At 36.2% G+C, this 22,280-nt stretch overlaps 1 protein-coding gene across 1 annotated transcript in view; it reads right to left on the minus strand.

The window, feature by feature from the left end:
- Window positions 1-22,280, minus strand: part of USH2A (usherin) — a 391,068-nt gene that overhangs the window by 137,187 nt on the left and 231,601 nt on the right. Inside the window, exons 38-39 of the mRNA XM_074863712.1 lie at window positions 5,515-5,665; window positions 5,202-5,344 (exon numbers count right to left, since the gene is read on the minus strand). Of these exons, the coding sequence (XP_074719813.1) occupies window positions 5,202-5,344; window positions 5,515-5,665 (294 nt within the window). The remainder of the gene's footprint in view (window positions 1-5,201; window positions 5,345-5,514; window positions 5,666-22,280) is intronic.

Here is a 22,280-nt window from a genome sequence, read left to right on the forward strand (position 1 = left end):
CTACTGAACACAGAAACAGTGGGCATCTTTTTCCTTAAGATTCTTAGTTCATATTTCAAACCATTTCATTACAGTATTAATACTAGAAGGTAGTTTCATTTTGGCAAATGAAATTATCTTTTATGGCAGGCTATTTTGCTCATCTGCTTCAAAAGTTCAGACTCGACTTAAAATGAAGGCACAAAATTGTCATTAATCTTTTTTAATTCCCTAAGTAGAGCCACACATTTGTTTACTTATTGCACAGACTGGGGGAACAAGGAGCTGTACTGTCATGGATGTATTTCAGAGGAATCTATACTTTCATTAATATACTGAGACATGTACCTGGACTACTGCCCTTTAAAGCTAATGAGAAATACCTGATTTGCTGGGAAACTCTCTCACTAAGCAGAATAGAAATTCTGTGCCTTTTATTCTTGAATCATTTACTCTTTTCAGGAACACGGACAATGAAATTATACATATTAACAAAATGTGGTGTCTTTCATATACTACCAACTGTATCCTGCAGAAAATCCAATTTGTGTAGCTCTGGGCACAAGGAACCACAGGAACCTTTTATCACATCAGATCACAGAACTCAAAAGTCATTAAGCTGTTCATTCAATGATATGCAGTCCATACAAACCCCTTCAAATAAGTATTAAGGACTGTCTTCAGACTATTCAGACTTTTTGTCCTCTACAGCTCCAAATGCACACTGGTTCCAGAACCTCAGCCTACCAGTTAAGAAACTTCTAATTCCTAATCTACAGGCATGCATGGACAGCTTGTTCTATTTATCATACAATCAGCATATCATATCTGCCATGATACTACTTCAGCTTAATTTGTTCTTCTGTCCTTTTGCTATTTACCCTGTCATGTATTTCACATGACTTCCTTTTCCCTTTATCACCTCACCAGGTTTTGTCTTCTCTTGCTTCGGTTTCCATTTATCTTTCCTGAGCACACATGACCACATTCACATCAACTAACTGTGGATTAGCTGATATGCCTAAACTATATGGACCTAACATACATAGCTAAAGTAGGAGACCCGTCTTCTCCGAGAACGAATATAATCAGCAGAGAAAGCAAGCACTTCCAAAAGCTGAGAACTGCATCATCTACCTTCTTGTCCTGCAATGTCTCTCTCTATTGTCTACATTAGGAAGCTTTAAAAGAATAGGTGTCCTCATCCTGGAACCAAAGCTTTGCGGTAAGCATGCCAGAGAAGCACACCATAGCAATCTATATGATAGGAATAACGCTTCCTTGTTTTGTCAAGAAATAGCTCAGCTGATACATTGCAGGAGCTCTCTTTTTTTTCTTTTTAATTGTTTCTTTTTCTCTAGCAACTTCCATACATAATGATCTCAACTGACGACTGTATACTCTTGACATTACTTATTGTGAATAAACATTGGACTGGCCTATAACTTTTTTATACATAAAAGAGATGAACTTGCAGTCATTTATGTAAGAACTAAAAAAATTTAAAAAATGGACTCCATGATAGGCAACTTGCAAACCCTTCTCTCTCAACTAGTGCAAGTCAGGCACTTATAAAAGGGCTTCAGTGAGAGCTCTCCATACTGGAATTGTACACTGACCCATGGGACTGAAATATAGACAATGTAGAGAAATGCTGGTGACTGAGATGTCCTGCTGTATGCAACTCATTAGACTGCAGATAGTTTCTGGGACATCCAAAAGAAAAGAAAGGAACAAGCAGCTTTTCTCTAAAGTGACAATTTTGCTAGCTTAAAACTTGTCCAAATAGAGATGGATTTTCTCAAGCACTAGAAAAAGCTCCTTTCTCATTTGGGAACTACCCTTCTGATCAAAGATTACACCATGTGGATTGCTACCAGCCAATATAATTTTGCGAGTCATAAAGCTACACCATAAGAGTGCAGCAGCTGCCATTGGGCCAGTTTCAGCTAACTATAACCAACTCCTTTACAGCTTCCTTCTCAGATAGCTCAAAGGCTTGTCATAACAAAAGGGAACACTTAACAGAGATCTTCTTTTTTATATCTAGAAAATTTCATTTTATTTCTGAATGCAATGCATGAAATTCTGCTCTCAGCTCAATGGTAAATACTGACCTCTCAGTTCAGCGGTGATTACATTGATTGCAAGAGAGTTATCTTAAATTTACATTCAAGTTACTGAAAGCAAGATTTAATCCAGAAACTTCATCATCAACTGTTTCTATTTGTCTGGCAGTAAATAGTCTGATGCTATACTGGCCAAGATCACTGGAACAAACACCTTTTATTAACACATGTTTAGCACGTTTTAATATATTCATAGGATATGTACGTTACTGTTATCTGGCACAGGCAGGTTAGATATTAAAAAATGCATGGAATCAGTTACTAGTGCCACACTCATGTAAAAGGAAGCATTTGAAAATTATTTACAGCATTTTTTCTTGCATTAAAAAATACCCCAAACCTGCTAAACTGTAAATTAAGACATTTTATTATCAGATATAACAGATTTTTATGGCAGCTTTTGCTAATTTTTCCTTAATAATTCCCAATATCCTCCTAGTTTACTAAATATTTATCATAAATAAAATATAACATGCAGATATGTTGTGAAATCATCAGCTTGTATTAGTAGAACTCTGTTGACTTTAAAAGCGGATGTGTTGATTTACATATATTGCTATCAGGTGTATGTGCACATAAACACACACAAATGCATATATTTTATTCTACAGATATTTTATGCTTTGGTGAAACAAAAAAGACATATTCACTGCATAAAATTCAATAAGAACATGTGTACACCATATATTTCAACAGAGTGAGAGATATAGGAAATTTCTACTGTCAAATTGTACTTTAAAAAATCAAAGTCTATTGGTTAGCGGGGCCAGGAATTAAGTATACTTCTGCAACAAGCTGTCAGTATAGGCAGCTTTATAAGAAATGTATTGAAACCTTGACAGAAGTACTGCTTATTTCTGTCAAGTCTTAAGCAAGTGAGTTGAATATCCTTTCTGAGATGGCAGCCCTCCACCAAAAACAGAGTCCTTTGTCACCACTGAAAGTTGGGGTTTTTTTTGTAAATTATGAGGGTTGTTGAATACTGGGGACACATCAGCATATATTCTTTAGCAGTATCAATGCAAATGAAAGAGGACATTTCAAGGAAAATAATTTTCCCCTTGGAGACATGGAGTTTATAACTAAACCACTGAAGTTTGTTTTAAGCTAAGGAACAAGATACAGCATCACAGCTGAAGAGGCGAGCTGTTTCTTAATCTCAAAATATTTTAATTGTGTAAAAACTGGCAGAGGCATTATATTTTTATTTTCTTGTTCATAAATTTCCTTTGGGAACATCTACGTTTCATAATAATCTAAGGTATTTTTGCAGTTCAGGTTTTGCAAAAGGTAGCATTTCATGCTAGTGCACAAAGATTATCCAATTTCTATGCAAGAGGTAACTTCCACATATATGTTCAAGAAGACTATATACAAAGGCATGTCCTGTGAAGGCCTTCTGCCCTATCCCTAAGTCCTGAAAAGAGAATTTTAAAATTCTACACCTACTACTTTGCACAAAAAATTATTTTTACATATACTAACAAGTGATGCCTTTTAAATGCACTTCTGTGCTCCTCCTATTTAAAAAGAAACTCCACTATGTGAACTATCTGACCAGAACTAAATCATCCTTAAAATTTGAACTAAACAGTCATAGGAGAGTGATTGCATTTAGACCATGACTGTAGACAAGTTTAATAATATTGTATCCACTTTTGGTAACAAACAATTACAATAAAGGAATTGAATCTCAACAAAGATTTTCGCATGCAGCTAACACATCTCCGGTATGTAAACACCAAGTTCAGAACTTACTTTTATTAGGTAATTATTTATAGGTAATGTGTTCACAGAAGCATTTATAACTTTGGAGCTTTAATGGATTTATCAGATAAATTTCTGTTGTGAATTATTTGCTCAGCTTCAAAGAAAAATGTTTTACAATTGTGGGAAGACATTTTCTTCTGTGTGTTCTCAAGATAGACAGCTATGCATTTAGAGAAGGGACTAAAATGAAGTTGAGTTACCAGCACTGAATATTTGCTACAACAATTGCATATGAGCATCAGGTTAAATTTATAGTCTGAAATGCAGATCTCATATCAGTGTAAAATAGAGTAAGACCAGAAGGCACTTTGGTGTAAAGGCAGAGAAAGAAACATAGTAATGAAACCAGTAGTGAAACACCCACCACGCTTCCCACCTTTTCCTCCTCAGAATGACTTACTTTCTTATTAAATAAGATATAACAGGAAAAATCTCTTTAGAAAATACTTAATTTCTCTAAAATTTGGTACAATGGGGTCATCCGCTGCTGATTTAAAACAAACAAACAAACAAACAAACAACAAAGAACGTATTTGAAAACAACAGATTTTTCAAAAAAGTATGCTATTAGATATCCTGCTACATTGTAAGAGAAAACTAATAGCTCAGTTTCCTAAAAAAAAAAAAAGCTGGAAATGATATATTTTGCATATGTATTATGTACAACAAGCTCAAGTTTTGTCATATGTTTCTGCTTATATATTGTATCAGGTCCAAAATCCTACCCTGCCAACTAAATGGCTGTACCTATATGCTGATACCTATTCATTAAATCAAGGGACTGTTGAACAAATTACATGACTGGCAATGACAAACTCAATTTCAGATCAGTAGATCACCACTCTGAATTAACAAAGATCACTGCGAATGAAAAGTTCTGTTCAGCTGTGGTATAGCTTAGGTATTCTCAACACAGAGATAAGACAACTGTCATATACTATTAACTTCAACTTACTTTCTCTGATATGACTGAAATCAGAATCAAGTCCCTGCATATAAAGAAATACCACTTGCAAAGCTGTACTTACTAGTGTATCTTAAACTAACCATATATGAACACATGTGCATGGAGGATTATTATATAAAGAAATAAGATACTACTTCACAAAACATATATTTAACTATTCATGTTTTATGAAAATCTAAGACAACACATACTTGATCCCTTAGGAGTTGTTACTGCAAGCTAATATTCAGGAAGGAAATACATTATTGCTATTTTACTGAGAAAGCTAGATAACCAAAAGAAATTATGTGCAATGGCAGCTGAACTGTTATTTATATTTTCTGCTAAAGGGAGTTAAATAACATCAGACTGCTTACTGTCTTCTGCTGTAGTCATTGCAGTCCAGTTGCTGTAGGCGTTGCCATAACCATTGGAGGCAACCACTCTCATCTCATACTCAGTATGTGGCTGAAGATCTCCGACCCTGTGTTGTAAGGAAGCAGTAGGGCTGGAAAGCAAACTGCAAAGAAAAGCAGCATGAGTTACATCATTAAACATGCGCACCTAAAGAAAGACTAAAACATTACATGTCTTGTAACAAAACCAGCCACGCTAAAGGTGAGCCATATTCAAGATAATGGGACTTTTCTTGCTCAGCAGTTGACAGTGGCCTTGCCATGGTCTGCATACTCTAAAATGTCACCAGCAGAATGCCTCCGCCGCATCTGGAGTCCGTAGCTGGGTGCGCCTGGGGCGTTGTTGCGAACTGGTGTAGACCAGACAACCTGAAGACTGGTCGGAGAGGCAGATGAAAGCCTTGGAGGCATCACGCCATCTGGAGCTGTCGAAAGACATGGATGAATTAGAGCAGAGAAAACCACGGAGAACATATGCCGGTAGAAACAAAATGCTCCACACACTGGAAAAACTGTTCTTCGGGATCAACAGCAATGTTAACATGGTCCATTTAGTTTAACATTTTCACTACTGAACAATGCTATTTCTTAATTTTCTTCTTTCCAATACAGTTATATGTGAATATGATTTTGCTAAAAGCAAACCTCCAAACACCAAAAGTAATTCAGAAGCAACATATTCTCTACCACCTGTTCAAATATTATCTACTTCTCCTTGTGCCCAGCTCTGCCACCCCAAGAAGTTAAAGAAACGCTCACAGAAATGTTACGCAGTAAGAGTAAAATTGATCAGACTTTTTATCATTCAGATACCTTCTCACCCTTATAAATTAGTAATAATTTTAAAAGAAAACAGCAAAAATTTTAAGGGAAAAAAGGTCTTTAGGTAGAAATCAAAATAGATTCACTGAAGTCTCAGTCTCTAGCCCCCTGTTTAGTTAAGGAAATTAATTTTTATGAAGTCCAGGAACTCCAGATCAAAATGTGTCAGTAACAATACCACCAATGACCTTTAACTGCTACAAATTTCACTGCATGCAGTAAAAAGAACTATGCCAATTTGCACCCATGATTTTATGGCTTTATTTTTTCATTAATAAAGCACTGTGTTGAAACTTTCTGGAACTTTTATATATAACACATGTCTGTAGCCATAGCTCTGTAGCTCTTTTCCAGAGAGTTAAAACACTGGAAAGTTACTGCCTTTGTCATTTAAACTCTTGTATAATAGTTTTGCTTTTCATGGTCCAGTAGTTACCATTTGCTTCTTTCTTTGGTCTTTCCAACAGAAATTTTTTGTGGCTGTTATTTTTTACCTTCTCTCTATTGGAAAAAACAGCCTCACAGATCTGTAACTTAAGGTGTAGTTGTAAGCTTCAAGGCATAAGTTGTAAGATGAGCGAACAGTATTTTACAGTAAGTTTTATGATTTTCATTTACCACCTGTATATGAGGTGGTTACTAAGAGGAAAGAAACAGACTTTGTGAGACACTGTCTGAATCATTCTCTCCCTGAAACAGATGAAAGAAAGGCATTGGCTCCAAAAATAAAAGTCATCAGTCATATACAATAGTTTTTACTTATACTGATATATACATACAGAGATATGTGAACTGATATGTCTGACACTTTTACTCTGATTACACATACTTATGACTGGGGAACTTCAAAATTCCTCAACTCCAGCTCTAAATTGTATTATGTAGAAAGGCACAAGACAAGTCTTGCTCCAATCTAGAGACTTGTTCCCTTTCCCTTAAGTTCAAGGTCTGCCAGTTCTCATACGAAATTTTTACTAAAAGCTGGCTGCAGGTGTACCTGAGTTATGACCGGGTATTTTACTTCTGAGAATTGGGCCCTAGCCCTGCAACCCTCCCATTTTTTTCAGGACAAGATGAAGTGGAACATGATCTCCAGCTTCCCTCACTCCCTTCCCCTCCTCTCCGTTAGTGAAAAAAACATAAAATTTCTGGGTTTGAGCCAGTCTGGCAGCCTTTGGATGCTCCCTCCTGCTGCTGTTATCTAGACTTAGGCAATCAGGCTCCAGTAAATCCCACGTAAACTTGAAATCTTCTGGCTTCCACATCCAGGAGATGTTTGAGACTGAGGTAATTCATGGTCTGCAAATCCCTTGCCAACACCTCCAAGGCCAGTCAAGAGCTTGTGAGCACCTCAACTCAGAGGGAAGAAGATGGCTGATTTAACTTGATCAGCCCCCAACATCCCTCCAGCTGAGCCATCAAAACAAAACATCTGCACACTAAATGCCTCTGTATGTGAATTAAATTTCACTCTCACAGCAAAATGGAAAACATACATTTACCTCACTTAACATTGTTCTGTTTAGCGGCAACATAACTAAAGTTGGAGTTAAGTTGTACAATAAGAAGGTTTAAATCTTATGGATGTACAGTACTTGCAGATAATCATGAATTATTTTGCCATCCCTTTATAAAGTGATTCCTGAAGTTGTTAGCAAGCAAACTCAGCCAGCACGAGAAAGATGGTGCCATTAATGTAAAAACTTTTATTAGAGAGTTTTAAAGTGTTTTCACAAGCTGACACTAATAGAACGACTCAATATCCCTTCAAAGCAAGGTACTACCTCATTTAAAACTGAACTGTCTGTAGCACCAGTTGTTTAAGTGCACACAGAAATTCTACACAGTAAAAAAAGCTACATCTAAAAATGAATCTAATTAGCTGAGCTGTAATCTGCCCAGGAAGCCAAAGTTCACATTGTTATTGAGGAGACAGTGTGAGCAACTCACTGAGGAGGCAAAAGCGTTAAATTTATTGCCAGTTCTGACAGGACACATCAATTCACCTTTGTCTTTCATTTCTCAATCTGTTAAATGGAGATAATAATACTTATCCTTCTTTGTAAAGCTCTCTGAGATCTACAAAGTAAAAGCTCCGATTAAGCTTTATGTATGTATAGTGGTGGTTATTATAGCGATACAGGAATGTTCATCAGAAAACAAAGATGTAGCTGTCTAAATGTCAATAACAATCCACAGTGCGGATGTTATTTTAATGGCGTAGGTAATCTCAGCTAAATGTTCAAATCTCTTCTACCAACAAAAGCACAGCATAGGGAGGAGTAGAAAATTTGGACAAATCTCGTCCGTGAAAGTCGACTGACCTGTAGAAGAAGCCAAGCCCACTATTTTCAAACCAACATGTTAGAATATACAGCAAATATATTTAATCTGAAAGACTCCCTGTAGCTTGCAGAGAACCTTCTCAGCTATGCACGAGTGCATGTCCTCAGGTCTGCGCTTCCAAAGGAGTGGGGCAGGGGGTACAACAAATAAATTGTCAACTCTCTGCTGAGTCATAATGAGAAAGATGCTCTATTAAACTAATCATGCTTTGATCATTAAAACTACAGAGCACTTCCCCCAAAAAAAGACAATTCTAAATTGCACACGAAACATCCTTCGACTATTTCAAACACTTCTCATCGCCAAGGTCTTCAGTGTAACATTTCCCTCAGCTTAACCCTTTTTATCCAATCCATACTCCCGAGAGACTCTTTACTACCCAAGTAATAACTGGCAACCAGCAATAATTCTGCTGTGAATTTCTCAACAGAAGAGCCATGTATCTATCAGCTTGATATATCGTCTTTAAGATGCAATGTTGCTCAAAAAGCTCCCCTCAAGCTTTAATATGACCCTCAGGGGGCAACCACTCCACTTGCAACCTACTGAATCAACATCTAGCCCAGTAAATCCTCACTTAGCAGGGCAGAAAGTCACGCTTTGTATATGAAGAGACTACAAAGGCAGAATAAAATATTTAATCAGCTGTCAATTCTAATCAAAGAATTAATAAACAGCCCCACAAAATAAAAAAAAAAACTGAAGACTGTTTCAAGCTGACAATGATATATTGTATTCCAGATACTCAGGTACATGCAGATGAGTCAAGAAAGATCTGAACCCTGCTCAGCCACTAAATGTGCAGTCTTTGAAAAGTGTTTCAACTTCTTGCCTCAATTTCCTTATCTTAAACAACATACGCAGTAGTAGTCAGCTTTGTAAGTATTTATTTTAGGACAGTAAGAATTGCATTAAATGATTGTGCTTAAATGCTTACTCCATGTTGAAAGCCTATTTTTCTGAGAGGTATTCATTATATTTATCATAAGGATATATCTGAAATTTTAAATATATTTAAATTTTCTGAGAGTAGAAGACTGGGTAGGACTATTAAAAGTGAACTACCATTAGGACAATAAATTATTATTTCATTACAAAAATGTCTGTGCTATTAATCTTTAATAAGAGGAAGAAAGCCACTCGAGAGCTCGATTTGGTATCTATGAAATTGGTGTAAACTCACACCAACTTTGAAGTGACACTGCTTTTAACAATGATCAGATATATTTGCCCTGCTGTGTCCATAATAGCTGCAGATAGGCAGCTAGAAGAGTTTGGAGCTATGTAAATGTAACTCTACAATTTGCCACATCTGCGTATGTAAAATATTTAGCACAGGTGATGCATTTGTATCTTATCGAAATATTTTTCATACACATGGATGCAAATGATAACTGCAGGTATTTAATTACAGAGGAGGAAAATAGGCTCTCCACAGTCTGTGCCATAACAGCAAGGGAAAGTTTCAGTCAGACTGCCTTTAGATTAATGTCTCTCTCAGTCATGCCTACTCTTGCTCTTTTCCAGCTTCAATTCACAAACCCCATTTCTTTATCTCATTGCAGTGGTTGTTTAGATACTTCTGATTCATTTTCTATTTTAGGTGCACACACTGAGATCATCTCATTACTGCGCTTTTTATGGCAATGTGTTCTGCACGTTGACATTTGTTTCTTCTGATTCTCCCAGGTATGCCTGTTATCTAGTTGTTTGCTCGGTCCAAATAATTCCAGTTGTTGCACTCTCCATAATTCTCAACATAGGCATGTGCTTTTGTTTCATTTAACCGAAAGACAGGCCATGATGCTGGGCCATATGTCATCACTAGAAAGGCATGTTAGTTATAAACCTTTATTGGCAAAGCAGAAGATTGCTTTTTTTGTTTCTTGTCTTCACAGGTTCATTGATGTTTACTCCAGTTTGGTTTTTAACTCTCTTTTCCCAGTTATCTTTCTTATTCAGTGTATAGCAAATACACACAGTTGTTCTTGATTCTTCATCTAATATATGTGTTCAATCATCTTGTTTTCCACCTACTCAATACTTAGAGAATGCGTAGAATATTCTTGGATTTTATTTTTAATTTTCTAATTTCATTGATACATGTTTTCAGTTACAGATGTGTCTCCATCTAATAATACATATACCAGGGACAACACACCCCTTATTCAACACACATCCATACACTTTGGAACATACAATGTGAAAAGTCCATGGTGGCCTTCTTGCTTGCTCCTCTCTGGCACAAGAGTCTTGGGAAGAAAAGAAGATGTGCTATGGGAAAAAGCAAGTAAAGAGACATAAAGGAGTAGCTTAAAGCCTCCGTGAACTTCCCAGTAAATCCAAACCTGTTCACACCTCATGTTATTGCAATTTTATTTTCAGAACTATAACATAATCAGGGTACAGAAATATCTTGTTCACTCTTCATGATCTATCCTGTTTTATACATCTGATCTCTGCTATAATCATAGAATCATAGAATGGTTTGGGTTGGAAGGGACCTTAAAGATCACCTAGTGCCAACCCCCCTGTCATGGGCAGGGACACCTTCCACTAGACCAACCTGGCCTTGAACACTTATAATAGTAATTTCATTTGAAAAGGAGTGGCTTTGTAAATCTTTTCGCTTTTAGCATTAATCTTTAATGTTACTTGTATTTGTAAGGCACAATATCACTCGGAAAAATGAAAACAAGAAGTTTGAAAAATCTAAAATTTATCTTTATCTGGATTGAGTGTGTAAGCTCTAACTGCAAATTTTCCTCCATTTGCACTATTTGGTATTCCAAGCTGCAGAGTACAATATAAGTAGGGCCCTGAAAATCAACTCAGTCTTTACTTAATGATATGCAGACCTGAAGTTTAAGACAATCGTATTCTGAAATCTCAGAGCAGGCTTACTTATTCCTCATTAATACTGCTCTAGTGAAAAACAAAATCAGACACCCCCCCTCCTTTTAATGAACTTTTCTTCACATGCAATCTCAACATCTGCAATCCATATATGGGTCTCGAGTGAAAATATGTGTAAGAGATATTCCTTTCTTAAGTGTTATATTTTACTGAGGTCAACATCATAAAAATGTCTTATAGATTTGTCACCTTTACCTTTATATAAGTAACCTGCCTTCGTTCCTCATGCTAGATAGAAGTTTATCCATATTACTCAGCAAGAACTTTGCTAAACTCTAAAAGCTACAAAAGAATGCCAATAAGCAATTAGCTGAATGATTAATGATTTTAATACCTGTAATAAAGACATTGGATGGAATTTATGACTGCCTAGTAAAACTAATTATTCATCAGACTGTTTAAAAGGATGCCTAGCCAATAACTGTCATATGACATAATTTTTAAAAAAATACAATGAGGAAAAAACACAAGGATTGGTATTACAAAATCAGGCAGAAACCACACTTAAACAAACAGTTCCTGTGGGTTAATTGTGACTGGTTACTGGAAAATGAAATATCTCTGTGAAGTAGCTTTGAGAAACTGCCTCCCTTTACTTAGGGGAACAGATGTGGCAAGAGCAGAGGGAACAAGATCCTGTCTATCTTCATGAAATAGCTTCAGCTTCCTGCATGAAGCAGCTTTAGAAATTAATTTCAGGACTTTTTTTTTTTTAAAGGAAGAAGGTGAAATAATTTGACATCATCTTCAAAATCTTGCAGCTTCCCTTACAACTGATATCTGCAGGCAGAGAGCTATGACCAGAGGCAGGTATGCTAGCTTCCACATTGATGGAAACATCTCTGGTGAGAGACTTGTAGACTGCTGGTGAGGAGATGCTTGGCTAAATGGAAGTTTCTTTCTTAATATTGATGGTACAGTTTCAGAGAACTGCAGGCTGGCTTTTAAGGTTTTTACTTCATGTATGAAACAAAACAGTTCTTAGCTCTGGAAATAGGGGCTTCCCAAAAGCAACAAAAAAAAGCAAATTATATCACTGATGGTTGGGAAAAGACCAGGGAAGAAAGTTTAAACCTATGTAGCTTAAAGAATAATAGAAGAGCAAAAGGACAGACATACAGGAATCTTCAACTTCGTAGAAGTTTTGCAAAGACAAAGAGAATCTCTGTGTCCTTGGAAACAGGACATACAGTAATGGGATTAAACTGATGCAAAAAAGATTTCAAATCTCCATCGGACTAAACAAATGTTTTATCAGAAATGAGACAACTTGTGGTTTTGAGGAAAGATGCATGAGACTATTTCCTGATGAAATTTTTTTAGTCTAATAATTCAGTGAAGGGGACTCTAACGTCATAGAAGATGAAGAAGGAGCAAAGAAAAAGGAAAAGACACAGAGGTGATGATGTTACATGAAGCATATTCCTCAGTCTGAAGCATAAGTTGTTGAGAATTAATTTTTAATATTGCTTTATTCTATGACTGAAAGCAAAAGCATAACAGGATATTCAAAACCAGAAAGCAGCATTCTACTTGAACAAGTGGACATGGCTGCTGCAAATGATTGTTGCTATATCTCCACTCAGTGTGGCAAAAGAAACTAAGAAAATACAGCAACCTAACTGAATACTAAAAAAAAGTAAGATATTAGAATAGATGTGAAGGTTCTTGTTAAAGAAGTTGATGTGCATTTTGACAGAAGCATCAGTTTATATATCCCTAAATGTATAGACTGGAGAACAATGCAGGTTTGCAAATAAATTAGATCTGCAATAAGATTACCTGTAGTTATTTTTAATCCTTAAGTATCTCTGCAGTACATAGAGGATGGTGTGAAATACTACCATTCCTGATGGAATCCAAGCTTGAGAGTGTCCATAAATAGAGAACAGATCTGACAAGATGAGAGATTAGCTGGTGTTAAGGAGCCACTACATACAGTGGGTGGTGCAGTCTTATTATATCTTGAATGTCCTACAGGTATCTGTGAGATCCAGGTCACTGGACTACCTTTTGGCCATGAAAGAACTGAAGCCATAGCACACGTTTTCCCCCTCAAATTCTTTCCTTATTTTCAGAAAGAGAAGGAAAAGAGGTTTCCTCAAAGTTTCTGCTCCTAGTAATCCAGGCAAGACAGAGCTGGATTTGGTTCACAGCAGCTAATTAACTTCTTTATGTCATATGTGGTAAGCACAAATAACCCTTGTCTCATTGTCAGTGTCTTTTTATAGGGAAAATGGAGGCAGGTGTTGAGAAAGAAGTGACTCTTCGCACTTACATTGTCCCCATCCCTCTCATCCCCTCCAGAGACAGCACGAGCAGCAAGTCTGATGCTCTGGAATTCCTGGAGGAGACCAGCTCTGTGTCTTGTCTCTGCCAAACCACTGCACCCCCTCAAGCTGCCACCTCTTCTCCTTCCCTTTCTGTAACAGAAAAATGTGCATTTACACTGCCACATTTCCAGTGGCATTTACATGTTGTTTTGAAACAAATACTATATAGTACTATGATCTATGAATTGAGAGAACATTTAGAAAACAAAATCAGTATTGTTGAATAAAAGTAAAAGCTTAGTTATAAATGAGGAAAAACAATCACCTTACTTTTAACTAAAAACACCCATTGTTTATACTGAAAAATAAAGCATTCTTCACAGCAGACTCACATATTAAAGGATCAGATAACTTTATCATTACAGGGAATTGCAAGGTTGCAAAGACAAAGGCACTGCCTCCTTGGGTGTGAGTACATTTGGATATCTCAGCTGAGGATATGCCATCACCAATACAACTCATTACAGCTTTGCTTTTGGTTCTAGCGTCTTGATGGTACTGATATAAAACAATACTAAAGCTACAAACATAGCTGGTCACATTGTGGATCAGACTTTGTGATGTGTTTGTTCATGGTATGATATTCCCACAATTGCTGTTCATACACCATTGTTTTTTGCAAGGAGCTTGCAGAGTTTCCAAAAGTTTTGTATATTCTACCTTACCTAATCTTCTGAAATATATCTTTATGAAATATATGTGTATGACATATGAGAAAAGCAACTAGTTCTTGGATATTTTGTTCATATATCAAAAAGCGCCATAGGAGTGCACTAGGGAGTATGTTGTCAAAGAAACCATGGAATTTTATCTTCTCATTTCCCATTTTCTCTAAGGTATAGGTGCTTATCACAACAATATCAAAGTGTCTTCTGTGTCAATGCACTGAAATAAATATATTCCCACTGAAAGTCACGAAGGAAATTCAGAAATTGGGAATGTACAAAACCTCATAAATGTTACAAACTCTAATTTTATAGACTGGGAGTCTCCTCTTTGCTTGTAAGAAGTGTTGTTCACCTAAAGACAGTGGAAGTCATGCCCTTAAAATACTGAGAATATAATTCTTTGAAAATTTACCTCATAGTTCAATCAAGTGTCTTCTAAAATTTTGCTCCCTGGAAGTCTTTTTCAGTAGCAACCATATTCTCACCAATGGAAGTTAAAAAATTATAATTTACTACTTTGCTCCAATCTTCAAGCTATTAAAAAGCATATTATCTTTTCCTGTTCACCTGAGCTGGACAAGGCTGAAAACAAAAAAATATCAAAGCAACAATACTTATTAAGTAGAAACTGGTTTGTGTGTTATCTTAACCTGCTTCTCAATTCACTCTAAGGCATTCAAAGCATATAGCCTTTGAAGTAGCCTATACTCTAGTTTTCTTCTGCAAAGTACAGCACATGTCAGGTTCAGACAAAATACCAAAAATGACTGTATATTTTATTAAAAGCCTATTTTTCCCCCTCTCTCTCTTTTTAACAGAAGTCTAATTTAGTTGTTGTTCCCTTAGGTACAAAGTACACAGTTCATAATTCATTTGATATAAAATGTCGGTTTAGATTTTTGCAGTTCTTTGATAAATGAGAAAAAACATGTACATTTCAATTTCCTTCTATGAGGTTTTACTAGCAGAAGCCCCCCTCCCATTGTGCTGCTCAAAGACCTGTGTGTTAAATTAAACATCAAGATTCAGAAACTGTAGGGAATGATATTTCCAAGACATACAGTACAAATATATGAGACTGGGAAAAAAGGTAATGATTTTTCCTACCAGTAAAGTGATGTCTCCCAAAGAGCATCTTTGATCCTTGAATTAGTTCTCAGTTATAATTTAATATATCAAAACTGTCAGCAGCTTTCCTTACATTTAGACACAAAGTGATATAGTCAGCTCCACAAAGAGCAAAATACAACATTCAGGGGCTTGTTCCCCTCCCAACATGTGCTTGTGACTCTGAAGTCCATCAATACTAATGGGGAAAATCTGTGTACATCAAAGGAGATGGCAGAGAATTAATTTAATTGTATCTGTCATCATTAACAGTATGGAGTGTTTTTTCCTATATAACCATTGATCAACATGCAAAACTCTCAGGGCAGTAGTCTGCACGTCAAATAAGAGAATCAAAAATTTAGTTCTGGAAATAAAACTGTTATAATTAGGAAAATAACAGCAAAACACTGTATATTATTCTCTTATGTAACACATGAGGCTGAGGCTGACAAATTTGAACTATCACACTTACAGAGTAAACAAGAATTCTTATCACTTCTCAAAATTGCCAACTGCAATTCTATGGCTGTCACTTCAAGTTACAGTCTAGTTCAACAGATGCAGTATCAATAAATTAAGCTGTATTCGAAAATAGCAATAGGATCACGTCTGATGCTCATGCTGAACATATGTCCAGATCTCCAAATACCCAGAACCCAGGATCTGTTTCTCTTGCCCCCTGTGCTACTAACATGTATACTGCAACCTGAGAAGCATCTTTAGCCCTCGGTTATAAGAGCAGGTACTAACCTGCTCTGTCTTCTCCCCCAGTAAATAAGCCCTTTTTTTTTTTTTTTTTTTTATCATGGTAGTAGAGTTGCAACAGGACAGATGGGCAGTATTCTTCCTTTGCTGTTTCTTCTTGTTTGTGTTGCTTCTTTGCTGTTGAACCCAGAGATTAGTACGCTGCCCAGCAAGTGGGCGATGGGAATGTTAGCCACTTTAGGATGCATAATCCAGATCTCCTTTTTTGGGTCAGTGCTCTAACAGAGATAAGCTATGACAGAATATGAAAGATGACACCTCCATTCCACCTAACTGTGGCAAAAATCTGTAACTGTATTTATGGATTGGTCCCCCACTAAAAATAGCATTTCAATTGACAGAAATATGATCCAGATGTTATCCACTGAAGCAAAATATTTAATATTTAAGGTGAATAAAAAGCAATTCAGACAGGCCTATTCACACAGAGAAATAATCCGTGTAAAATATACAGTTGACTTATTTGATGAATAGGGTAAAATGATTACAACCTTTTATACCCAACCCATCCACATAGGAATGTTCATACAGCATTATTAAGTAGCTACTCATCAGTTAACGTCCTGTTCTAGATACTTTTAACAAATAAACCATTCATATGAATTAACTGTTGGCTTCATTTCCTCAGATAATGCTGAAGTACACATAAATCCACTGGAACTGGTGGAAGTGTGTCAATATACAACAATGAATGATCTGTTCCCAAGTATTTTCAATGAAAAGACCTTGGCTACTGTCTTCTTGTTCAAAATTGGGTAGCCTAATTGATTTAAAGTCTTAGTAACACCATCACGTTTTATTCAAACCCAAGCCAGGCTGACCGTGCTTTCCCTTATATGTCACAAGATATGTCACAGCATTTACTCCAATCTGCACATACAATTCACCATATGTTGAGATAAAGGAAATACCTTGGCAATATTTATTCTCTGCAATATAGATTTTCTTCAATCTTTTAACAAAAAGTAGAGGAAGGGAAAACTTCCTCTCTTTTCTTCATTTTTAAAACGTAGACTGAAAGGGCTAAATCTTCATCACAGAAAATTTACAGCTGCTTAATGCAGATTATAACCATCAGGAACATCCTGCTGAATTTTTTGGACAGCACTATCAATTCTTTACAAATAATCCTCTCAAATAGGCTTCTTAGTATGTAAGAGCACTCACAACTTTGGTAAAAGGAAAAATAGAGAAAAGAGAAGTAGTCTTTCTTTAAATAATGCCATCTCTTCACTCATTCAATTTCTTTCTACATGTTCTATTAGAGCTGGTTAGATAATCTAAAATCAGTGAACCTGAATTCACGTATTTTCTATGTACACAGTGGCTGCATTCAACTATGATGACACCACTCATAGAGAGGCAATCCCCCAGTCTAAGCTGAGGGACAAGAAGAGAGACTGATGACCTTTCTGACATGTATATTATACTTTTCAGCACAAGGATGAATATAAAAGTCTCTCCTACCTTCCCTTGCTAACACATGCCTGTTTTTCTATCTATCTGTAAAATGGGAATAACAATCTTCAGTCACTTCAGAAGCCTACTGGCAAGTTGAATTAGTAAATACTTGTAAAAATCATAAAAGTAAATAGGTCAGTATACAAATAGCAAGAATTAATATAATTCAATACTAGATGTATCCCGCTGTAACATGAAATACATGAATTCCATTTCTCTCATATTTTACTAACCTGGAATTAATCTAAGAGCATAATATTTCTTTGTCAGAAAAAGAAATAAGACCTGCATACAGATCCAAAAGAAAAAAGACAAAAATCCAGCATGTATGCATGAACGTGCATATACAAATATATCATATACACATTTGTGTGCGTACATCTGCATGTGCATGCAGACACAAAAATAAATGATCAGAAAGAAAAGCACAGTGAGGAAAAAACTGTAAAATTTCAAGAATCACTAAGGGCTATAGAATGTTATAGTTGTCTTTGTTATAAGAAAGAAGGTAGCATACAACAACACTGCATTATAGGGACACCAGAGGAGAAATTACTCTAATAACTGATTCTCACTTCACTTCCCTTTTCTCTCCCTTTCTGTCTTTATAGAGAAGCTTATTTCTCCCCTTAGGTACTCAGTCAACTAGTCCAAAAATGACTGCATAGATGTTACATACTTGGAAAAAGTAAGGAAAAGTCAAACTTAAAACACCACCAGAATAAATAATTAACTATATGGAGGAAAAATATTTTAATTCAGCAGAGTGTTTTAAGAATTTAGATACAATGTTTAAGATTTTTTTTTAATTCAATTACATATCTGTTTCCAGACTACACAGAAATTTCCCAAATAGGAGTTAATAGGAATTATTTTAACCGTAAAGGAAACCAGCAAAAAAACCAAGAGCACTTTTATGGCCATGATGTTTAAGACAGATAATCTCTGGTTCTGTCCCCAGATAAAGAGAGGAAAAGAATAGCGATTTGGTTCCCTCTACACGTCATCCTCAGCAATATCTTAAAAGACCCTTAATTTTTCCCCCCTTAAGCCTTTTTTTTTTTTTTTTTAATATGGAAACGTGACAAATATGTAACAGGGTCATGAAACTTTGCTGAAGGTTTACAGAGTTCATTGGAAACAGAGGAACTGCAAAGCTTCCTCAACCATGCAAAGTAGCTCAAAAAATCTTTGCCACTTTACTCAAGTCCTTTATTATCAGCTGGCTAACTTCCATAATCTAGATGCTTCAAGTGCAGAAAATACAGACTGAAATAACAAAAAACCCCCAAACAAACCAACCCCAAAAACACAATCCACAGACATTTGCCTTTCCTGACAGTTAATGAAAATGTCATTTTATTCTGGAAAATATAGGGGCAGGAGTTGTCAAAAATAAATATAATAAAGTGAGCTTTTAGAAAAGCAGAGCAAATCATATTAGCAAAGTAACATAAAAATTGATCCAATTCCTAATACAAGCATATATCTGGAAAACAGTTCAAAAGACAAAATTCATGGTGTGATTGTTCAAATGTCTTCTGTATTTTTTCACTAGGAATTTCAATGCAATTTTATTGTGGAATTACTTCAACAGATGAATCTAATTTATCACATAAAGAATGTTGACTTTAATTACAGTACTGAACAGTCTAGTTCAGATTTACACAGAATGAAAGAAAAACTCCAAACAACCATGAATAGGTTTAAGATTATATAAAATTTGCATACTTCATCTAAATTGTGTCCTTTTTTTATGTACAACTGAACTTGGTCCAAAATAGGTTTCTGTGGTGGCAGGTAATCATTTTAAATAATGATCTGCTGCTAAATTCCACAACAGTCCATTTTCCCCACTTTTATATATTCCGTTTTTCAGAAGTACAATCAAGCTGTAGTTTTCCAGTGTGAAATCTCTTCTACTGCAGATTTCTTCCAAGAGATCTTAAGTACTGCCTAGACTTCATGCTAAGGCTAAGATTTTGGAAAGACCTGTAGTGGGACCTCTACAATGAGGTTAATTGCCTGCTTATAGATGATCAATTGGCTATTTCAAGCCATTGCACAGTTATTCCTTTCTCATCCGGCACTCCCCAAGCAAGCAAAAACATCCATGTTCTTCTAGGCAACTAAAACTGGACTTTTGATCTTCTTGCCCTAATTGTTTCATGCAGCTCCAGAAGACAGAAAGCAACCTAAAGGCTGACAAATACAGATGTCCTATGTCTGGAGCATGGAAACAACATAGCTGTAACTATGGGAGATCTGCCTATCCCCAAAAGGACAGGGTGCAGGGGCAAAGGGAAGGAGGCAATCAGAAGAAAAAAAGACATAGTTGGAGTGTCATTGCCTTCTGGCACTCTCCAGTTTTATGAGTAGGGACTTACACTAAGGTTCAATTTAAAGCAACCTTGAGGCGGTCCTTTATGATGTGTGGAGTTAGGACGAGCCCCACCTGGCTGCAATTTAGGAAAATGAGCAGTTAAGTGGCACCTCTGTGCCTCCCATAGCCGGAGTCTGAAGACACAACCTTTCAGGAATGAGATTTACTTCTCTTGCCATGCAAAACACCCACCCAAACCCAAGAATAGACACAGTATATAAGATCACTGAAAGATGTGCTGAACAGTCTGGAAGAGGGGAATAAAAGAAGAAAGTAGAAATAATGAAAGTGACAATCAGTTCAATACTGCAGAGGTTAGAGAAGAATTATTGTTTCATTAGAACAACTCCCAGTTTTCCATACAAGCACTTTTGCAATCCTACCCTTATATCCCCATGAAATCATCTTTCTGGACAAAAGGAACTGGAACGGACAATTTTCACAGCTTGCCACTGACACTCTTTAATTAGCTAGGTCATTGATGAGAGATGTAGGAGAGCTTCTTCCCCCTCCCTACTCTATCCTTCTCTCTCCTTAAACTACCTCTAGAAAAGATATGGTCACAATTTTTCATTAAGAACTTTCTGTTAACACTCCCCATCCCACCCGTTGGCTTGTTTACAACAATTTTGTTTAAAATATTTCCTGTTCTTCAAAAAACTCAGAGATTATATTATTCTGAAGTTACAGAGATATAATGCAAATTTCTGAAAATTTGGATTTTTTAATATATTTTTTTCACAATGAATAAACCAGAATTATGCCAAAGCTTTTCTGATCTACTTTTTTTTTTTTTTTTCCATTTTTAAATTCTGTTTTTACTACTCTACTTTTACAAGTGACATGAAAGACTGCAAGAGGAAAAAAATGAAAAAGAAACAGAAGATATAGAACAAAAAGAATCTTGTTGGATTTTAGTGTAAGTCTACAGGAAAAGAAAAAAAGAAAGACATAATAGAAAAAAGGGGAGAAATGCAAAAGACAACTAATGTCTCAGAAATACCTGAAATCTGAAGTAAAGGAAATTCTCTCAAAACAAGTTTTATGGTGTGACTCTTAATGTGATACTGAGCATCATGCAAAAAACAAACGTGTGTCAGAGGGAAAACTAGCTTATTCTGGTTTGATTTTTCTTCCTAAATAATTCTGGCCTAACAGCATCAGTTTGCTTTGTTTACTGAATATTCATTCATCTAAGAAGGCCTGTTGGCTTCAGTGATGAACTTGAATAAGCAAATGCTTTCAGATGTGAATGTAAATTGTATGATGTTATTCTTATTTGTTTGCATAATTAGATCGATGATCCTATGATGTGGTTCAATATCCAGTCTCAGAGGTGTTGCTACCTAGACTAAAAGTGGCTGAAATCCTCTGGTTGCAGTACACCATCCTCTGTAGATGTTGAACAAACATCAACAGCTACAAGTATGTAGGCTCACTTTTTGCTGCTGCGAACTAGCCCAAAGTTGCAGGCAGAGGCATGTGGCATCCCATATGCAAACAAGGGACCAGCAAAGGGCAGGTGCTTAAGAGTCCAAGACAAAATCTGACATCTTTCACATTCCTATGTTGTGCAAATCACAGACAGAGCATATAAATGAACAACAGACTTCCTAAATTATGTCAGAGATTGAAGAGGCACTTCATTGCTTAGGCAAATATTTTTATCCAGAGTGTCTTCCCTTTTATGTTTTACATAGGGAATGTATCAATTCTTGGAGGCTCTTTTCTATAGATAATGGTTAATGGTTTGCAATCCCCCACACAAGTACCCACACAGAGACAACTCTGCAATGTGATACAGAATTACCATCCACAAGCAGTTTCATACCTCTTGTCATTACTTGGGAATCCAGTTCTTTTCTGTGCTTTGGAGGTGATGATTGAGCCTCCACCTTCCTGCTTCCCATCTGATCACCAGCCTGTCTCTCTCTGCTATCTCTCTTTGCACCTATTTTTTCAAACTAATCTATCTTGTTCCTTTCTGCATACAGGACTTCTCATTCCCTTCCATACTAGGGTTTTTCTGGTCGAAGGAAGGGAACAAACGGATTTAACTAGAGTATAAACTATTAAGTAGTGACTGCAACTTTCTTTTCTGTTAGCTTACCATCTCTTATTACAAAGCAATCCTAAATTAATGGGATCCTCTATGTGCCACTACATCAGAAATAGCACTTGTTAAGAAGAAACATATCTACGGACTCTGTACAAAATATTTTCTCCCAGATCTTTG

Source organism: Strix uralensis, chromosome 3 (genome assembly GCF_047716275.1).
Source record: "Strix uralensis isolate ZFMK-TIS-50842 chromosome 3, bStrUra1, whole genome shotgun sequence".
Classification (NCBI taxonomy): Eukaryota; Metazoa; Chordata; class Aves; order Strigiformes; family Strigidae; genus Strix; species Strix uralensis.